The sequence below is a fragment of the Crinia signifera genome, chromosome 3 (genome assembly GCF_055691185.1).
Source record: "Crinia signifera chromosome 3, ASM5569118v1, whole genome shotgun sequence".
Taxonomy (NCBI): domain Eukaryota; kingdom Metazoa; phylum Chordata; class Amphibia; order Anura; family Myobatrachidae; genus Crinia; species Crinia signifera.
Genome location: NC_139219.1, coordinates 3,913,100 through 3,932,931, shown reverse-complemented (window position 1 = coordinate 3,932,931; position 19,832 = coordinate 3,913,100). Strand labels below are relative to the sequence as shown.

General features: G+C 43.9%; 1 protein-coding gene across 2 annotated transcripts in view; it reads left to right on the top strand.

The window, feature by feature from the left end:
- Positions 1–19,832, top strand: part of SPATA17 (spermatogenesis associated 17) — a 214,344-nt gene that overhangs the window by 82,186 nt on the left and 112,326 nt on the right. For both annotated transcript variants that reach the window (XM_083175149.1, XM_083175148.1), the window contains one exon: positions 12,298–12,421. In XM_083175149.1, the coding sequence (XP_083031275.1) occupies positions 12,298–12,421 (124 nt within the window). The remainder of the gene's footprint in view (positions 1–12,297; positions 12,422–19,832) is intronic.

The window sequence follows — 19,832 nt, the reverse complement described above, 5'->3', positions numbered from 1 at the left end:
AATTTTGCAGTCATTATTATTATTATTATTAATCATTATTATTAATAATAATGATCTTATGTATTTAAAGAAGTTTCTTAACCTTCCTACTTGTGAGTTAGAAAACTTCAGCCGCCATTGATCCCTTCGGTACTACCGATCTCGTTATGTAACTTTGCTGACACAATGTTGCTGTACCCTGTATCCTGCCAGTAGCGATAACGCGATTGGCGATCACAGGTAAAGTTACTGCACCTATCTCCCCTAAAAACTGCTTATCGCGTGTATGTGCACTCCCATTTTTCACTCCTCTGATTAAAATCAAGAAAACAGGTGACCGGTGATGTGCTAACCAGTGAAAAGTGCAGGTGAAAATGGGGAATTCATCCACAAATGGCAAAGTAAAATAGGATAATAGAAAATATGTATAATAAAAAGATTTTGGGGACTTAAGTTAAATGGCTGCAATATAATTTTTTTATTCTAGTCTTTTTGTGTAAAAATAAATGTTTTCATAAAATTTGGGTGCATAAAAATGTTTATAATGTATATATTGGTCAATTTAAGGCACGTTCAATAAAACTGGAAAAACAACTTATTACTCCTACCTGCAAAAACAATTTTCCCACTCATAATGCACCCCAATATACCAGTCCCATACATTGAACCCCCATTTCCATCACTCTGCACATTTTCACCCCAAAACTGAAGACTCATTATTGCCTAAAAATAATAAAACCTCAAAGTGCCTTCATTTAGGGGGTGTCCCAGGGTTTCTGAACCAAGTCCCGACATTTTTACACTAACATTTTCACCAGCTTTTCCTTGCTCAGAATAGGTGAAGAGAAACTGGCGATAAATCCTAGGGAGAGTTATCGCACGCGGGCAATCGGATAGTTGCGATATAGTGGATCGTGGACAAAGCTGCGTGTTTTTCCCCGTGGTTCTAGTTATAAGTGTAAGAAAATGATACTTTCCCAATTATTCTTATATATATGTGATACACTCCTGATTAGTATACAAACGTGGGTACTTGTGTATTATCACGGCGCCTGTTATGTAGTTTATGTACTATCCTATTCAGTGTAGTGTCCCTTCAGCGCGGCTCCAGCGTAGTGTAAGCGCTATTTGTGTAGTTTAATCGCCGGCTATGACTATGACTGTGTGTACGGGTGCGCTGGCAGACCCTGTGGACGCCGCTGCCTTACTATGACTACGCTGGCTGATGCTGACTACGTAGCTCTGACTACGCCAACTATGTTGCCCGCACAGGCGCCGTGATAATACACAAGTACCCAAGAGTGATAGACTCCTAGTGATTATCATATAAAAGTGATATGATCCACATGATTAGAATATAAAAATTATACGCTCAGAGTCATTAGTGTATAAAAGTTATATGTTCCAAGTGATTAGTATATAAAAGTGATACGCTTCTAGTTATTAGTGTATAAAAGTGATACGCTCCAAGTGATTAGTATATAAAAGTGATACGCTCCAAGTTATTAGTATATAAAAGTGATACGCTCCAAGTTATTAGTATATAAAAGTGATACGCTTCTAGTTATTAGTATATAAAAGTGATACGCTCCAAGTGATTAGTATATAAAAGTGATACGCTCCAAGTTATTAGTATATAAAAGTGATATGCTCCAAGTTATTAGTATATAAAAGTGATACGCTCCAAGTGATTAGTATATAAAAGTGATACGCTTCTAGTTATTAGTATATAAAAGTGATACGCTCCAAGTGATTAGTATATAAAAGTGATACGCTCCAAGTGATTAGTATATAAAAGTGATATGCTTCTAGTTATTAGTATATAAAAGTGATACGCTCCAAGTGATTTGTATATAAAAGTGATACGCTTCTAGTTATTAGTATATAAAAGTGATACTCTCCAAGTGATTAGAAGATAAAAGTGATACGCTCATAGTGATTACTATATAAAAGTGATACACTCCAAGTGATTAGTATATTAAAGTGATACGCTCAAAGTGATTAGTATATAAAAGTGATACGCTCCTATTGATTAATATATAAAAGTGATACACTCCAAGTTATTAGTATATAAAAGTGATACGCTCCAATTGATTAGTATATAAAAGTGATATGCTCCAAGTTATTAGTATATAAAAGTGATACGCTCCAAGTTATTAGTATATAAAAGTGATACGCTCCAAGTTATTAGTATATAAAGTGATACGCTCCTAGTTATTAGTATATAAAGTGATACGCTCCTAGTTATTAGTATATAAAGGTGATATGCTCCTAGTTATTAGTATATAAAGTGATGCGCTCCAAGTTATTAGTATATAAAAGTGATACGCTCCTAGTGATTAATACATAAAAGTGATACACTCCAAGTTATTAGTATATAAAAGTGATACGCTCCAAGTGATTAGTATATAAAAGTGATACGCTTCTAGTTATTAGTATATAAAAGTGATACGCTCCAAGTGATTAGTATATAAAAGTGATACGCTTCTAGTTATTAGTATATAAAAGTGATACGCTCCAAGTGATTAGTATATAAAAGTGATACGCTTCTAGTTATTAGTATATAAAAGTGATACGCTCCAAGTGATTAGTATATAAAAGTGATACGCTTCTAGTAATTAGTATATAAAAGTGATACGCTCCAAGTGATTAGAAGATAAAAGTGATACGCTCCAAGTGATTACTATATAAAAGTGATACGCTCAAAGTGATTACTATATAAAAATGATACGCTCCAAGTGATTAGTATATAAAAGTGATACGCTCCAAGTGATTAGTATATAAAAGTGATACGCTCCTATTGATTAATATATAAAAGTGATACACTCTAAGTTATTAGTATATAAAAGTGATATGCTCCAAGTGATTAGTATATAAAAGTGATATGCTCCAAGTTATTAGTATATAAAAGTGATACGCTCTATTGATTAATATATAAAAGTGATACGCTCCAAGTGATTAGTATATAAAAGTAATACACTCCGAGTTATTAGTATATAAAAGTGATACGCTCCAAGTTATTAGTATATAAAGTGATACGCTCCTAGTTATTAGTATATAAAGTGATACGCTCCTAGTTATTAGTATATAAAGGTGATATGCTCCTAGTTATTAGTATATAAAGTGATGCGCTCCAAGTTATTAGTATATAAAAGTGATACGCTCCTAGTGATTAATACATAAAAGTGATACACTCCAAGTTATTAGTATATAAAAGTGATACGCTCCAAGTTATTAGTATATAAAAGTGATACGCTCCAAGTGATTAGTATATAACAGTGATACGCTCCTAGTTATTTGTATATGAATGTGATACGCTCCAAGTTATTAGTATATAAAAGTGATACGCTTCTAGTTATTAGTATATAAAAGTGATACGCTCCAAGTTATTAGTATATAAAAGTGATACGCTCCAAGTGATTAGTATATAAAAGTGATACACTCCAAGTTATTAGTATATAAAAGTGATACGGTTCTAGTTATTAGTATATAAAAGTGATACACTCTTGGTGATTAATATATAAAAGTGATACGTTCCTTGTGATTAATATATAAAAGTGATACGCTTCTAGTTATTTGTATATAAAAGTGATACGCTCCAAGTTATTAGTATATAAAAGTGATACGCTCCAAGTTATTAGTATATAAAAGTGATACACTCCAAGTTATTAGTATATAAAAGTGATACGGTTCTAGTTATTAGTATATAAAAGTGATACACTCTTGGTGATTAATATATAAAAGTGATACGTTCCTTGTGATTAATATATAAAAGTGATACGCTTCTAGTTATTTGTATATAAAAGTGATACGCTCCAAGTGATTTGTATATAACAGTGATACGCTCCGAGTGATTAATATATAAATTCATGCGCTCCTAGTGATTAATATATAAATCACTAGCAGCAAATCCATACACAATCACTCACCATCAAATTATATTTCCAACGTGTGGCCAGGACTTACTCGGGGGGTGCGATCGGAACAGGCTGTTCAGTTCCGGAGCTGGCGTCATATCCCCATAGTGTGTGCGCGATCAGTCTGCGAGTGTGTGTGCGACTCCGCCCAGCGTTATACACATCACAGATTGACAGTTCTGGCTAAATATATAAGAGATAACTTGGAACATACCCCTTTTATATACTAATCACTAGGAGTCTATCACTTTTATATATTAATCACTAGGGGTCTATCACTTTTATATACTAATCACTTTGAGTGTATTACTTTTATATACTAATAACTTGGAGCATATCACTTTTATATATTAATGCCCTTTTTTAAATTAAAATAAATAAAAGTTCAGGCAAGCGGCAGTTAGAAATCGAAGCCCCAGCTTCAGGAGGGCAGTTAGGCCCCAACTGGCAGGAGTGTATTTAACATTCCCCGGCTCTGCTGCAGGGACATTCCGGCTCCAGGGGGGACTGGTGGCAGTGATGTGGGAAGGTTGTGAGGGCAGGAGGGGCACAGAGGGCAGCAGAAGAGGGAGTTTGTGGGATATTGGGGCAGGAGCTCAGGAACGTTGCTCGGTGTACTCTTCCACCAAACCCACTGACCGCACAGTCGCGATGGGAAGCCGCTTCACAGCCGGGACACGCTGAGTAAGGGAGTTATATCGCCACCCACACCACAGCCCCTCCCGGCAGCATCTCTGTCCCCCCACCACTGCCCCCTTCTCCTGGGAGCTTCTCTGCCCGCACCCACCCCCTCCCCCAAAGCATCTACACCCACCCACCTCCCACCTACATAGCCATCCGCACACACGCACCGCCCCCCCCTCTCCAGCCGGACAACACCCTCCCACCAGCATCTCTGCAGGCCCCACCCCCACAACATCTAATGCTGCTTCCCCCCACCACCATATCCCACCGGCATCACTGCACACACCCACCCCCCCAGCATCTCCCCCTGCAACACCACACCCCCTCCCATCACCATCTCCGCCACCGCACCAACCCCCCACCTAATCTCACGACAGCATCTCCGCCCCCACACTGTACCTCACCCCCCACGTAAGCTCATAAGAGTATCCATGTCCGCAATGCAATGAGATGAGATCTAGTACAGTATGTGCAGCACATACTTTTTGTGCTGTGCGATGAGATGTGTGACGGGAGCGCGCATCTCATCGCACCCAGCAATTGCACAGTGTATGGGCACTTTGAGAGCCCTTCCATTCTGACCGCTATGTACATATAACAGACCTCCCTGTATACCAATCTCCCCAGACCAGGTGTCCGTGTGCCAGGAACTCTGTACGTAAAACAAGATCTTTAGTATGTGCTGATACTGGAATGTAAGGAATGACCTATAAATGTGATCAGACATCCGTTCCAAGCGCTCTGTAATAAATGGATTGTCTATTTGTTACTGCGCAGACTTCCCGTGCCACCATTGCACCTGCACAGCAATGTCGGCAGCCGAGGCTGCGGCGAGGCCATATCACCACCTCGCTGTATTTTGGACAGCTCAGCGATAGACAGTAAATCACATAGCAGCTGCTCACAGAAGGTTACAGCATTGGGAGAGCACAATACAACGAGTCTCTCTGAAGGGCAAATAATTCAGCAAAAGCTCATCTTGGCTTAGGGCGACTAACTACTGTACGCCCGCAGTCCGTAACTCATGGTAAAGACCTGGCCATCGGGTATTAACACTTAATTAAATCTATACGCATCGATGGGCCAAGTTCCAGTGTTTCAAGCAAAGGTTAATTAGACTAGCTGTTTCCCAGGAACAAATCTGAGGGATGTTAATTGACCCCACGCTCTCCTGCACATTCTGCCCCATAGCAAGTCCTGTGTTCTCTGGGAATGATCATTGGCTTGCCGAATGTTTTACACAAAGAGAAGCACATCTGATCTAGCTGTGATGCTTACTGTTACTAGTATTATTATCTTATTCCTGTGTCTATAGAATAGCAACATACTGTAGCACGTAGCGGTGTGAAATCACGACAATAAGCGCAGACACTGACGGCGTAACTACAGTGTAATATAACATTATTCAGTCCCACATACGAGGTACCAATCAGGAGCTCATTTATATAAAATAGTGACACTTCACCGGCCCACAAAGTTCTCTCCATTACAATTAGTTGTCTTAAGGTTTTTCCATTGCTCAAAACATATTTTAAACTCATCGTCGTTGACGCCTTTTAGCACTTTTGCCGGGTTTTTTTTCCCACCTCTTCGATATCAGCAAAATATTTTCCTTTAAGGTTTTTTTATCATCTGAGGAAATGGGGCGAGATCGGGGGAATATGGCGGGTGATGGATTGGTGTATAAAATGCTTACCCACTGTGCGGGCTGGTGCGTTACCACAACGGAAGAACCACACACCTGTTTGCCACAAATTGGCATGTGTTTACTGTGTGTTACACGGGAGCCAGGAGTGTGTAGCTAATACGGCCGGGGAAAGACAGGAATTTACAGGATACAGGATCTGTCGTAGCCACTTGAATTCGGCCTCAGCCCGTTGGTCGGGATTTGCACATGCGCATTTCTGTGAGTCTCAGTGATTGACCAAATCAGAACACCTGTGAAGGGTGGGGTGTGGTTGGCTTGTCAATATGGAAGGGGTAGAATGTATCTGTTAAAGGCCGCTGCAGGCCATTTGTCAGTATGACTGATGCCACATAGTGGCCGGTGACTAGGAAGCAGGTCTCTGTTAGTAAGTGTCAGGGCTGTGAAGTCACTGTTTTACTATCATCAAAGCGAAAATCGCACAGTGGTGAAGGAGAATGGAATCAGTGTGTGCTACCGTTACAAGTGGGCTTTGTAAAGTGTTGAGGATGCAGAAGGCTGGAAGCTAAGAGGAGATGCAGTAGCTGGACAGGTGACATTGCAACCAGTTTGGGGGCTCATTCACATGTCAGTGCTGGGAATGTTGTGCGGTCTGACATGGTCTTACCAGATTGCACGCAACAGCTCAGTGTAAAACAGGATAGTCGCTGTATCGTTATTTGCTATGGTGGCTCAGTGGCAAACGCAGGATTTTCAGAAGGGGGTTTCCGGAGGGGCGGAGCAAAGCACGGAGATGGACACTTAGGTGACCCAGTATATGCCGGGTCAGTTAAAGTATTAAAGATAGACCAAATGTATATAAATAATAATAATATAAAAATTATACACACACACACACACACACACACACACACACACATATACATACATAACAGCAGTGTAGACCCCTGGGCATAGCAATGTATTGGGGCCCCTACCGATCCTCCAGCGGTAGGGGTGGGGGAAGCTTTGATGTCCCCCGGGTGGTAGGGGGTATTATATCAGCCGCTCAGCATGTAGGGCCTGGATCAGTAATTTCCACTAATTACCCCTTTACTGCACAGATGGTGGGAGATGAGGTGGGAGAAGGGGGCATTGGGCTGAATGAAGAGGCCCTGATACATAACTTCCTGGGTGGTAGAGGATGTTTAATATGCAGAGGAGGGGTGTATAGTGGAGTGGGCTTATTATTCATAATTTTCTGGTGGGAGGACAGCTTGCTTGACTGCAGATATCTCCAGTTCCCAGAAATAGATTTCTTAGCTTTTAATGGAATTAAAAACTAGAGAATCCCACCTACCAAATGGTATTGGGGACTAGGGGATCAGAATTCAGGAGGCAGAGCAATCTGCCAACGAGAATATAAAACTACATACCATGTGTGTGGAGCTGGAGCAGTAACCAGCTGCTAGAAGGCTGATATCTCCGGTTCCCAAGGGCCGATTTTTAAAATTCTTGTACCCATGAAAAGAGGGGACCCTCAGCTTTCAGCCTAGGGCCCTTAGACTCCTGGGGGGGGTTTCTGGGTACTCAGAACCCCCCCCCCCCTGCGTGCGCTACTGGTGGCTGATGCCTCAGCCATAATGAGACCTGTTCACGTCCATGGGTCTCTTCCCAGGTGTTACTTGTACCACACTAAAAAAGCACCAGGTCTTAGTGGTCGATTTTATTCCTAAAAACCTTTAACCATTATACCAAAATTGGGCTACAATTACATGCACACTAGAATCACTTGCACACGCAGTTGTCCCTGTGGACCTCCCATGGTTCTCAGGAGAAGGGCCTTAACTCAACGCAATGATCAAACTATCAAAGGCAGGTTGATGGTCAGTATTATCCTCATCCTCCAATATGACAAGGCACGGTGTGACTCATCCGTGGGTAATCTGCCTTTGTCAGAAGGTTTCAGACTAGATACTACTCAGCGAGAAGTTATAACTGTTGGTAGTAGAATATCCTGGACACAATTATGATTGTAAAATCTGAGACTCCCAATAAATGGCCTATGTTCAGTAGTGGATGGTATATCTCAAGGACTAGGATGTTTCAGGAGACCAGAGGAAACGGACTCATCTCAATGGAATGTCTTCTTTGTATTTACTGTATGTGGGAATGTTTTTCTTCTTGATGGCTCAGAAGACTCTGGTTCAATGCATTGGTCCAACAAAGCAGAAAGAAAACCAATAGGGCACAACAAATAAATGTGCAGTAGGTAATATATTATTCTACAGTTAATTTTGCTTAAACACAATAAAATGAGTCACACTGAAATACGCTACTTATTTAATTCGCAGCTCCCATATAGTGTTCTGGAAGACTATTAGAAGATACAAAATAAATCTTTGAGAGCGCTTAATATAAATGTTACTTCATAGATAAAAACCAGTAATAAAAACGTTTCTAGTGACCACAGCGCTATTGGTGGAACAGGTCCATAAGTTCAATATACGTTAGTGTTCCTATAAGGAAGAGTCATTGTTAGTGACAGTGTACAGCGCTGTGCTCGACCTTCTTAACCATATCCCACCACAATTAGGTGTGTAGTCCCCCTGTGTGGGGGTGGAACCCCCAAATAGGCTGATGCCGACAATGGTAGGTAATTATTGGAGATGAAGCTCGGGAACCTAGCTTTCAACGTAAACCACTTGGTGACTGTGTGGAGTAACCGGATGCTGGAATCAGCTGGTAGTGCGGCTCAGGTTGCCAGTTGGCAGCATAAGCTGTGTTCCATTCAGCGGTTTTATGCGATTTAGGGGCAATCTGCTGATGGGTTCTTTGTACGCCGCTCTGCGGCTGGTGAGGTTCCCGAGGTTTCCCTGCAGTCAGTAGCTGGCAAATAGCAGGTGGAGGACACCGATGGTAAGTGCCTCCACTATGGAGGGAGGGTGCTGACACCATGGAGGACACCGATGGTAAGTGCTGGAGGGAGGGCACTGACACCATGGAGGACACCGATGGTAAGTGCTGGTGTATGGAGGGAGGGTGCTGACACCATGGAGGACACCGATGGTAAGTGCTGGTGTATGGAGGGATGGCGCTGACACCATGGAGGACACCGATGGTAAGTGCTGGTGTATGGAGGGAGGGCGCTGACACCATGGAGGACACCGATGGTGAGTGCTGGTGTATGGAGGGATGGCGCTGATACCATGGAGGACACCGATGGTGAGTGCTGGTGTATCGAGGGATGGCGCTGACACCATGGAGGACCAGGGCTGGAGTTGTAATTTCCGAATCAAGATGAGAGTGTAGTATGAGTCCCTTTATAGGAATGTCAGCAGTTTCTTCAGAAGAACCTTCAGCAGGGAAACATTGGGAACCAGCCAGATGCTTGGGCGCATTCGCACAGTCAGGTATTTGGGAGTTTGGATGCTGTGGTGCAATTAGATGTTTGGGTGTTCGGTGTGCTTGGGTCTTAGGGCAAGTTCGGGCGCTCGGTTATTCTGACATTCTGCAACGGGTCATCTCAGCATGTCGGCACTTCAAAAGATGGTGGTTCCATCTGTACATATTTGTTCCAGGACTAAAGGGGAGTTTAATGTAAATCTTCAGATCACAGTGTGGGCACCATGAGATTTGCAGGCCATACCAGTGATATACTGGTTAACTGAAACAGAACTATTGCGAAAAGTCAGAGGAGAAGGGTGGCACAGAACTCTAGGGTGAAGTGGTGGTGAACTCGCTCCCTCAGGCAGTAGATTGTTAGATTGCAGTGGAGAATGGATCCCACAGAGATGAAGGAATCCTCTGTATGGTGTAGGATCACCGCTGAGATTCTCTGGAGTGGGCCACCTCAGGTATGGAATCACTAGAGGTCTCTCTGACTGGTCCGTTCTGTAGATTGTTGGGAGGAGTCCAAGCAGGTGGAACCTTCTCACGGGATTCACACCACTGACATTGCTTCATTTCTGGTACCTCCAGTTAGTTTTCCTGCTTTCGCTAGGGATCTGCTGCTTGGGTTTGTTACCAGCTGCCCCCATTGCATCCGTTTCATCTGCCGGGTTCTTTATATGCTGTGGGCACAGAGATGGGACCTAGGACTGGAGCTATGGGCAGGACCAGTGCACACTGGAGACATGGGGGGTTACTCAGACCAGAACGTTGCTTGCTGACGGACTGTAAACGCGTACAGATCGCTGTGCACATGCGCGAGGCCATCCTGCCGTAAAATCCAGTGTATATTTTTATCGCTGGCCGTATGCAAGTTGAATGACAGGGCCTCTGTGTTTGGGAGTGGTCAGGCAAGAGGCAGGCGCACCCAGACATTTGGAGGGAGGGTCTATGTCGTCAGTTCCGGACCACAATCAGCCACTTTTTGTGTTGCTCTATATTGCGGGCATTGTCTGCAATTGAATTGACCCCTACAAATGTGTCCTCATACATCATTGCTGCAGCCAAACAGCCGGCCACGTCCCACGCAACTATTGTGTCAAAGTGACGCCGGTTCCTTATCTCATGTTACAGACATCATAAAGACAAGTACGTGGAAATTGTATCTGCATACCTCCCAACTTTTAGACTGCAGGACCCGGGACATTTGCTGGAAATTTTGGGGGCGTGGTCTATTGGAAGGGGGCATGGCCTATACTCATGGCTTCCCACGAGGGGGCATGTCACTGTAACTGTCACCGGCCGCCCGGTACGTTCCCGACCCGCCTGGACCAGCAGATCCTCCTGTCTGCTGCAGTCCGAGCGCTGCTCCTGATAGAATGTCACATGCAAAATGGCTTTCCGCCTTACCGTAGACCGTTATTTAGGATGCAAGGGGAGGTTGCCGCCTCCTCTAGCATCCTTAATCACCGTCTGCTGTGAGGGGGGCGGCCAATTTGCAAGTGACTTTCTATCAGGAGGAGCCCGGGACTGCAGCAGACAGGAGGATCTGCTGGTCCAGGCGGGCCTGCACAGCAGCACCAGATGCGGCAACGCCAGCCGTAACAATAGTTTCTGCAGACCCTGCGGTGCCCAAACTTGCCTAGCGCCTCCATGATGCCACAGGGTCTGCGTAGCTATAGTTACACCAGTGGTAACAGGTGCGTCTGTGTAATTACCCTGCAGGGCACATAATATATTGATGAAGGCAGATCAGTCATTGTACCTGTACCCAGAATGTGCGTCTTCGTATTATGCTGCAAATCTAATTAATTTCAGAAATGATAAATGTATTTACTCTACACGTCTAATCTGCTCTCACGTTACTTGTATAAAGTATAATATACGGTCACTACGCCAGTGTTACCTACGAGCCTGAGGCCCAGATGTACTAAGCTTGCACAGTGATAAACCACCAGCCAATCAGCTCCTAACTGTCATGTTACAGGCTGGGTTTGAAAAATGGGTACTTGTGTATTTTCACGGCACCCGATATATTGGATGCGATATCGGCTGATATATATCGGATGCGATATCGGCTGATATATCGATGCGATCAGAACCGATTTTTGACCTGTTCATACCCCCACTATCCACTACGCATGGAGTTTATTTTATATAGTGTGGCGAGCGCAGCGAGGGGACGCGGATTACTGCGCTCGCCAAACTATATAAAATCATGATGAACAGGTCAAAAATCAGTTCAGATCGCATCCGATATATCGGCGATGAAAGTACACAAGTACCGAAAATGTCATGTAGGAGCTGATTGGTTGGTGGTTTATAACTCTCCATTTTATCGCTTTTCGAGGCTTAGTACATCTGGCGCTGAATCTGACGTGGTTGGTATTACACGGTAAGAGACCGCGCCTCTACCAGCATCTGCGTCCAATAATGCCGCATTGGACGCATGCTCAGTCCTCCGATGATCGCCAGGGCTGCAAATTCGCAGGGCTGAATCAGGCCCCAAGTCCAGTCTTACACAGATTGGTCGTCTGAATCACAGGGCCTGTTCTGCTCTTGCGCAGTCCCCGAACCATTGAATTTGCGCACAAATCTGAATCAGGTTTATGGATATGGACATAATGAAATCTGTAAACTCCCCCCAGGTCTGTAGCCATGAGGCTGGCCAGTAACCCAATGCTGTGATTGTGCCCCATGCAGGAAGGATCTGGAAGAGTACGCCATGATGATGGAGAAGGAAAGAGCGAGGAAAGACTTGGAGAACGCTGTGCGGAGAAAGGAGCAGCAGGCCAGGAAGATGCATTACCTCCTCAGCACAGAACAGGTTAGTGCAGCCGCCTGACTCGCACACTGACAGAGACAGAGCAGCCGGCTGAATAGGACATGACAACCTGAACAGATATCACAAAAACACAACTTCTACTTCAATTAGGTAGTTGTGTATGTGTGGGGGCAGATAGCGTGACGGCTGTGTATGGTGGCGGGAAGCCCCAGTCAGGACAGGAACGTCTCATTCCACAGCCCAGGCCCAGGCTCCGGCATTTACAGGGGAATTTGTCATTAACCACAAATCATTTCTTTTGCGTCTTGCAGTATTGTTAATGCTTGTTTAGTAGCATATGTCTGGTGAAAGTGTGTACATAATTAATTATGCTAATGTGCTGCTGTCAATACGCCCTGAATGATATACCTGACACCGAATTCCAGCATTATACCTCCCAAGACATTTCAATGCCAAACCAATTAACCACCTCCATTGTTCAGGTAAATTAGGACAGCCAGATGCCGTCCTCTGTTGCTTTACTTGAGACCCACTGAGTTTGTTGTACTTAGTGAATTACATCGTTTACTTTAAAGTGCCACAGCGTAGGCAGCCATGTTGTGCTATTATACATAAGAATGCAGCTGATTACATCACTGGGAACAAGTGACATCACAGAGGCACTTAGTGGTGGCCATGTTGTGCTATTATTCATGGGAATGCAGCTGATTACATCACTGGGAACAAGTGACATCACAGAGGCACTTAGTGGCGGCCATGTTGTGCTATTATTCATGGGAATGCAGCCTATTACATCACTGGGAACAAGTGACATCACAGAGGCACTTAGTGGTGGCCGTGTTGTGGTATTATTCATCGGAATGCAGCCTATTACATCACTGGGAACAAGTGACATCACAAAGGCACTTCGTGATGGCCATGTTGTGCTATTATTCATGGGAATGCAGCTGATTACATCACTGGGAACAAGTGACATCATAGAGGCACTTAGTGGCAGCCATGTTGTGCTATTATTCATGGGAATGCAGCTGATTACATCACTGGGAACAAGTGACATCACAGAGGCACTAAGTGGTGGCCGTGTTGTGGTATTATTCATCGGAATGCAGCCTATTACATCACTGGGAACAAGTGACATCACAGAGGCACTTAGTGGCGACCATGTTGTGCTATTATTCATGGGAATGCAGCTGATTACATCACTGAGAACAAGTGACATCATTGATGCACTTAGTGGAGACCTCTTTGTGGTATTATTCATGGGAATGTAGCCCGTTATGTCAATGAGGCACTTAGTGGCGGTTATTTCTGGCATTATTCATGGGAATGCAGCCTAATACATCACTGGGAACAAGTGACATCATTGAGGCACTTAGTGGCGGCCATGTTGTGCTATTATTCATGGGAATGCAGCCTATTACATCACTGGGAACAAGTGACATCACAGAGGCACTTAGTGGCGGCCATGTTGTGCTATTATTCATGGGAATGCAGCTGATTACATCACTGGGAACAAGTGACATCACAGAGGCACTTAGTGGTGGCCGTGTTGTGGTATTATTCATGGGAATGCAGCCTATTACATGGGAGCCCGTTATGTCAATGAGGCACTTAGTGGCGGTTATTTCTGGCATTATTCATGGGAATGCAGCTGATTACATCACTGGGAACAAGTGACATCATTGAGGCACTTAGTGGCGGCCATGTTGTGCTATTATTCATGGGAATGCAGCTGATTACATCACTGGGAACAAGTGACATCACAGAGGCACTTAGTGGCGGCCATGTTGTGCTATTATTCATGGGAATGCAGCTGATTACATCACTGGGAACAAGTGACATCACAGAGGCACTTAGTGGTGGCCGTGTTGTGGTATTATTCATGGGAATGCAGCCTATTACATGGGAGCCCGTTATGTCAATGAGGCACTTAGTGGCGGTTATTTCTGGCATTATTCATGGGAATGCAGCTGATTACATCACTGAGAACAAGTGACATCATTGAGGCACTTAGTGGCGGCCTTCTTGTAGTCTGAAGTATTATTTATGGGAATGCAGCTTACTGTACATTCTAAATCTATTGCAGTAACAAAGTTACTATACTGCACTGTGGTAACATGCCCATCCATCCCCGTCCCAGCAGGGACAGTATTGTTCAGATCAGTAGACCCTGGCGTTGTGCGCCGTGCCATGCTGATGGTGACTGCTGTACTGCACATGTGCAAATATCCTGGAAAAGGGTCGTCCCATCATTTCTCTAGTGATTTATGCTGCTACCACCGTGCCATTGCAAAACTCTGGAAAGGTGAGTATTACCCCAGTGCACTGTGAATCCCCCCAGACCCAGGGACACGTGGACACTGCCCACCGTGTACCCATTATATATAAGTCAGGGTATCTTAGTACATGGGTTCCTGAATGTACCGGTACCGTGCCAGTATGGTATTGGAGAGCTCAGGAATTGGCCGTTACTCTCCTTACAGACCACAAAGGCCAAAACAGGTACAACTGGGGCACTAATGGAGCGAATGCAAATGATATAAAGAGCAGGCCCCTCCTACCCTTGTGTCTGTCGGCTATTACCCAGTTGTTTCCTATTGTAAAGTGCATCGGGTTATGTGGTGCTATATAAGAAGCTAATAATAAATAAATGCATTTGCATCCAATACATAAGACCCTCTGAATCTAATAGACAGTATATCACTTATACAGCAGGTCCCGGGTGACTGCCCGACAGTCGGATCCTGACGGTCAGGACACCAACATCGGTTGCACTGTTCAACTTCCTGACAGTCGGCATCCAATTGACAGGGTCTCTTCTCCTTCATAGGTTTCCACAAACCTGTGGCAAGCCCGCAAGGATCTTCCTTGTGCCCGGCCTCTTTCTGGAGTACCAGCAGTCAGATCCCAACTGACTGTTGGGATCCGGACCAAGGGACTACACCCTATAATGCTCGGTTTATCTCTTCAGTCATAATTCAGACCCACATGACCAGCGATAAAGAAATAATTTAAACTTTGCTAATAATAGAATGGTGAAGCCACAAATAATGTTTTCTGCTCCACCTACTGGCTGACGCTGTGCGGTACGGCTGACGCTGTGCCGTACGGCTGACGCTGTGCGGTACGGCTGACGCTGTGCGGTGCGGCTGACCCTAATAAACTATTTATTGTTTTTGTTTTACTGTATAATAATAATAATAATAAATGATAACATATAATAGTAATAAAAACAATAATATTATATAATAATACAAATTATATTATTGTTATTATTCAATTATTTTATAATTCTGTTGTGACATTTTTTTAATTAGTTATTGTGATTACTTTTTATATTAATTTTCACATTTTTTTAATATAACTATTTCTAACAGTAGATTATTAATATTACATTTTCTGAATATACTGTATAATTTCCCTGATATGTAAAAGAAATAACAATTCACTTTACGTCTAATAATGTAAATAAATCGCTTATTTCAATGTGAATCTTTATTCATGTATTATTGCGGTTTCCATAAATAGTTCCTATATGAACCAATCGGTAATTTCATGCCCCAGCCTCATACACCAGCCCGTGTTCCCAATAAGGCGTTACCAGAGATAGCGGCTTCTGCGTGTTGTCCTGGCGGAAGCTCTGCGAAATAGGTTAGACTATTTCCAGTGTACGTGTAATGGTGACAGTGGGGAATAATCCGAGGGAAGGTCAGGAGATCTGTACAGGAGGTCATTCCTCAGTTACTCCATCATTGTACGTGCCACATGTCTGCGCCTCCTTACAGCTCCTCTGCCCGTAATACAGTGAAAGTCATTCTATAAGTGGTGATTATGGCACATTCATATCTTACCACACAGATTGGGAACGTGACCTCGGGCGCTCCTCCGACCCTTCCTACCCCTGAGACAGAGAACATCACAACTTTCTCCCAAACCTCAAACTCATGATTAATAATGTTTCCAGGCAAATCACCGGGGAATATGGCCGGCGTCGGTGCCAGCTAGGCTGCGGAGATTTCACATCCACTATTTATAGTACAGGGAAAAGCAAATGTATCACAAGAAAGTGCCGCCCGTCACACGGAAAATGGAACAGAAAACTGGCGTTGTGCTTCCAAAATATTACAAATTCCCAAATTATTTGTGGTAAAAAAGGTTGACAGACACAGTGTTACCATTTAAGAAAATGTTGAAATTGTGAAAGGTGACGGCTCATTTTAGGGTTATACTGGTCATAATTGTGGTGAGTGCGGTATAATTGTGGTGTGTATACAGTAAGTGTGGTATAATTGTGGTGTGTATACAGTAAGTGTGGTATGATTGTGGTGTGTATACAGTAAGTGTGGTAGAATTGTGGTGTGTATACAGTAAGTGTGGTATGATTGTGGTGTGTATACAGTAAGTGTGGTATGATTGTGGTGTGTATACAGTAAGTGTGGTATGATTGTGGCTGTATACAGTAAGTGTGGTATGATTGTGGTGTGTATACAGTAAGTGTGGTATAATTGTGGTGTGTATACAGTAAGTGTGGTAGAATTGTGTTGTGTATACAGTCAGTGGTGTAGCTTGGTTCCACGGTGCCCGGAGCAAGGGCATGTTTCGCGCGCCGCCCGCCCCCCCTTTGCGCGGCGAAAAGGAGGACTGACCTTGCTCGTTAATAATAATAACAGGACCCCACAGGCTGCTCACCCTGTATAATAAAATTACACCACAGGCTGCTCCCCCTGTATAATAAAAGGACACCACAGGCTGCTCCACCTGTATAATAAAAGGACACCACAGGCTGCTCCCTAGTTGCATTGTATGTGTTGCGGGCCGGCCCAGCACAAGCTCCTCCTCCCAAAAAAAAAACCCGGCGAGCGCTCTCACATCGCGCATGCGCCGGTTTGGGACGCCGGAGGCAGGGATGTGGCGCACGGCTTGACCATTGGCAGGAAGCGGACTACTCAGTGCCAAATGAGAGTTAATGATAATTAACATTGTTAGAAGAGCCAGGAATTTACTGGAAGGAATTTTGAACAATTTATCCTATTTGATTATAAGTTTCCTGAATTCCCAGTGACGAATACTATGGTTAGTTAACACTGTCTCTTTACATACTGTGCTTATTTCATTAAATAGCTAACGCTTCCTTCTGGTCTCAAAATACTGTACATCACTGTTCATATTTAGTTCACTGACCCAATTACTGCAGGTGCATCAGTCTAATGTTTGTGATAATAATTACTCTAAGCTAGAGAGTTGTTATTGCATACATGACCGTGGCTGACCTGTAAGAACCATATGCATATCTTCAGGAACTGCGCTTGGAAATGTTAGCAAACACTGTATCTGTAGACTTCTGTAGCTTCTACAGTAGGCAGGCATGTTGTAGTTGCGTTGTATCTGTTGCGGGCCGGCCCAGCACAAGCTTCTCCATAAAATAAAAACCGGCGAGCGCTCTCACATCGCGCATGCGCCGGTTTGGGACGCCGGAGGCAGGGATGCGGCGCCATGACGTCATGGCGCCCGATCCCTGCCTCCGGCGTCCCAAACCGGCGCATGCGCAGTGAGCGCTCGCCGGCTTTCAGCTGTCCGCAGTGAAGATTGATGCCGGGCACAGTGGGCGAGCAGGGTGCGGGAGCCGGCGGCAGAGCTCCGGCGCCAGGTGACATGTCGGCGCCCGGAGCAGGTGCTCCGCCGGCTCCACCCTAGCTACGCCTCTGTATACAGTAAGTGTGGTAGAATTGTGGTGTGTATACAGTAAGTGTGGTAGAATTGTGGTGTGTATACAGTAAGTGTGGTATAATTGTGTTGTGTATACAGTAAGTGTGGTATCATTGTGGTGTGTATACAGTAAGTGTGGTATGATTGTGGTGTGTATACAGTAAGTGTGGTATAATTGTGTTGTGTATACAGTAAGTGTGGTATGATTGTGGTGTGTATACAGTAAGTGTGGTATGATTGCGGTGTGTATACAGTAAGTGTGGTATGATTGCGGTGTGTATACAGTAAGTGTGGTATGATTGTGGTGTGTATACAGTAAGTGTGGTATGATTGCGGTGTGTATACAGTAAGTGTGGTATGATTGCGGTGTGTATACAGTAAGTATGGTATGATTGTGGTGTGTATACAGTAAGTGTGATATAATTGTGGTGTGTATACAGTAAGTGTGATATAATTGTGGTGTGTATACAGTAAGTGTGATATAATTGTGGTGTGTATACCAAAAGTGTGATATAATTGTGGTGTGTATACCGTAAGTGTGATATAATTGTGGTGTGTATACCGTAAGTGTGGTCTAATTGTGGTTGCACACAGTAAGTTTGGTATAATTGTGGTGTGTATAAAGTTAGTGTGGTACAATTGTGGTGTGTATACAGTAAGTGTGGTATCATTGTGGCGGCATACAGGTATTATTGTGGCTGCATACAGTAAGTGTGGTATAATTGTGGTGTGCCTACAGTAAGTGTGCTCTTATTGTGGCTGCATACAGGTATAATTGTGGTGTACATGCATCTCCTCTGGTCCGCTGGATACATTTTTTTTATTTTTAACCCATGTGATGCCCTACTTAGACCAAAGAGGACTGATCTACACTGGAGGAGGTGAGTATATATATATATATATATATATATATATACATATATATATATATATCTATCTCATACTGGATTCTACACAGAACAAGGGGACTGATCCTACATGTCAAGATTGGGGCGTATATGTATGTATAGTGTGAATGTATGTAATTACTTAAACTCTCTATGGTGTGAGTATTGGTATTACAGTGGGACTACAAGTCCCAGTGGGCCCTTTAATGCCCTTGTGATCTCCAAGTCTCTGCCTGCAGGGGCGGCTTGTACCACAGTAGAACTCAATTTTTTTTTTCTATTCTTTACACTTAAACCATCAACCGGGAACCCACCGCCCATGGGTGTCAGTCAGCCCCAGGCCTCAGGTTAATGTTATGGCCGTGGGACATGATATAATAAATGTTCCTGGCTGTGGCATTACACTGATGGCGCATGGAACCGGTGCTGGAGACTCGCACTCTTTTTGTCCCCCATATTTTTGGAACCAGGACTGATCCAAGAGCCCGGTGCTGGCTTAGAAATACATGGGGACTCCAATCATGTTGTCATTGGGGGGAGGGGGGGGGGGGGTCTATTAATTGGTAATGCCGAATTTGGCTGTTCATAAAAGCTTTGTCCCTTTGGTCCTGGCCGTGATAAGATGGAACGGGTGTGACTGGGTGCATTCCTTCCCACTAGATCTTAGTACATTCCCCTACTAACCCCCTGACCAGTGATTACACTATTGCACATACAGCATCCGGGAAATGTCTTTGGGTTGGTGAATGAGCTTCCTATAAATGTTCTGAGTGTGTCCTTTCCATCATGGAGGCCTGGGGACCACGTTACGCAGAAGCGTACCTGGCCTTCTATCTGCCCAATGACTGACACAGGATGAG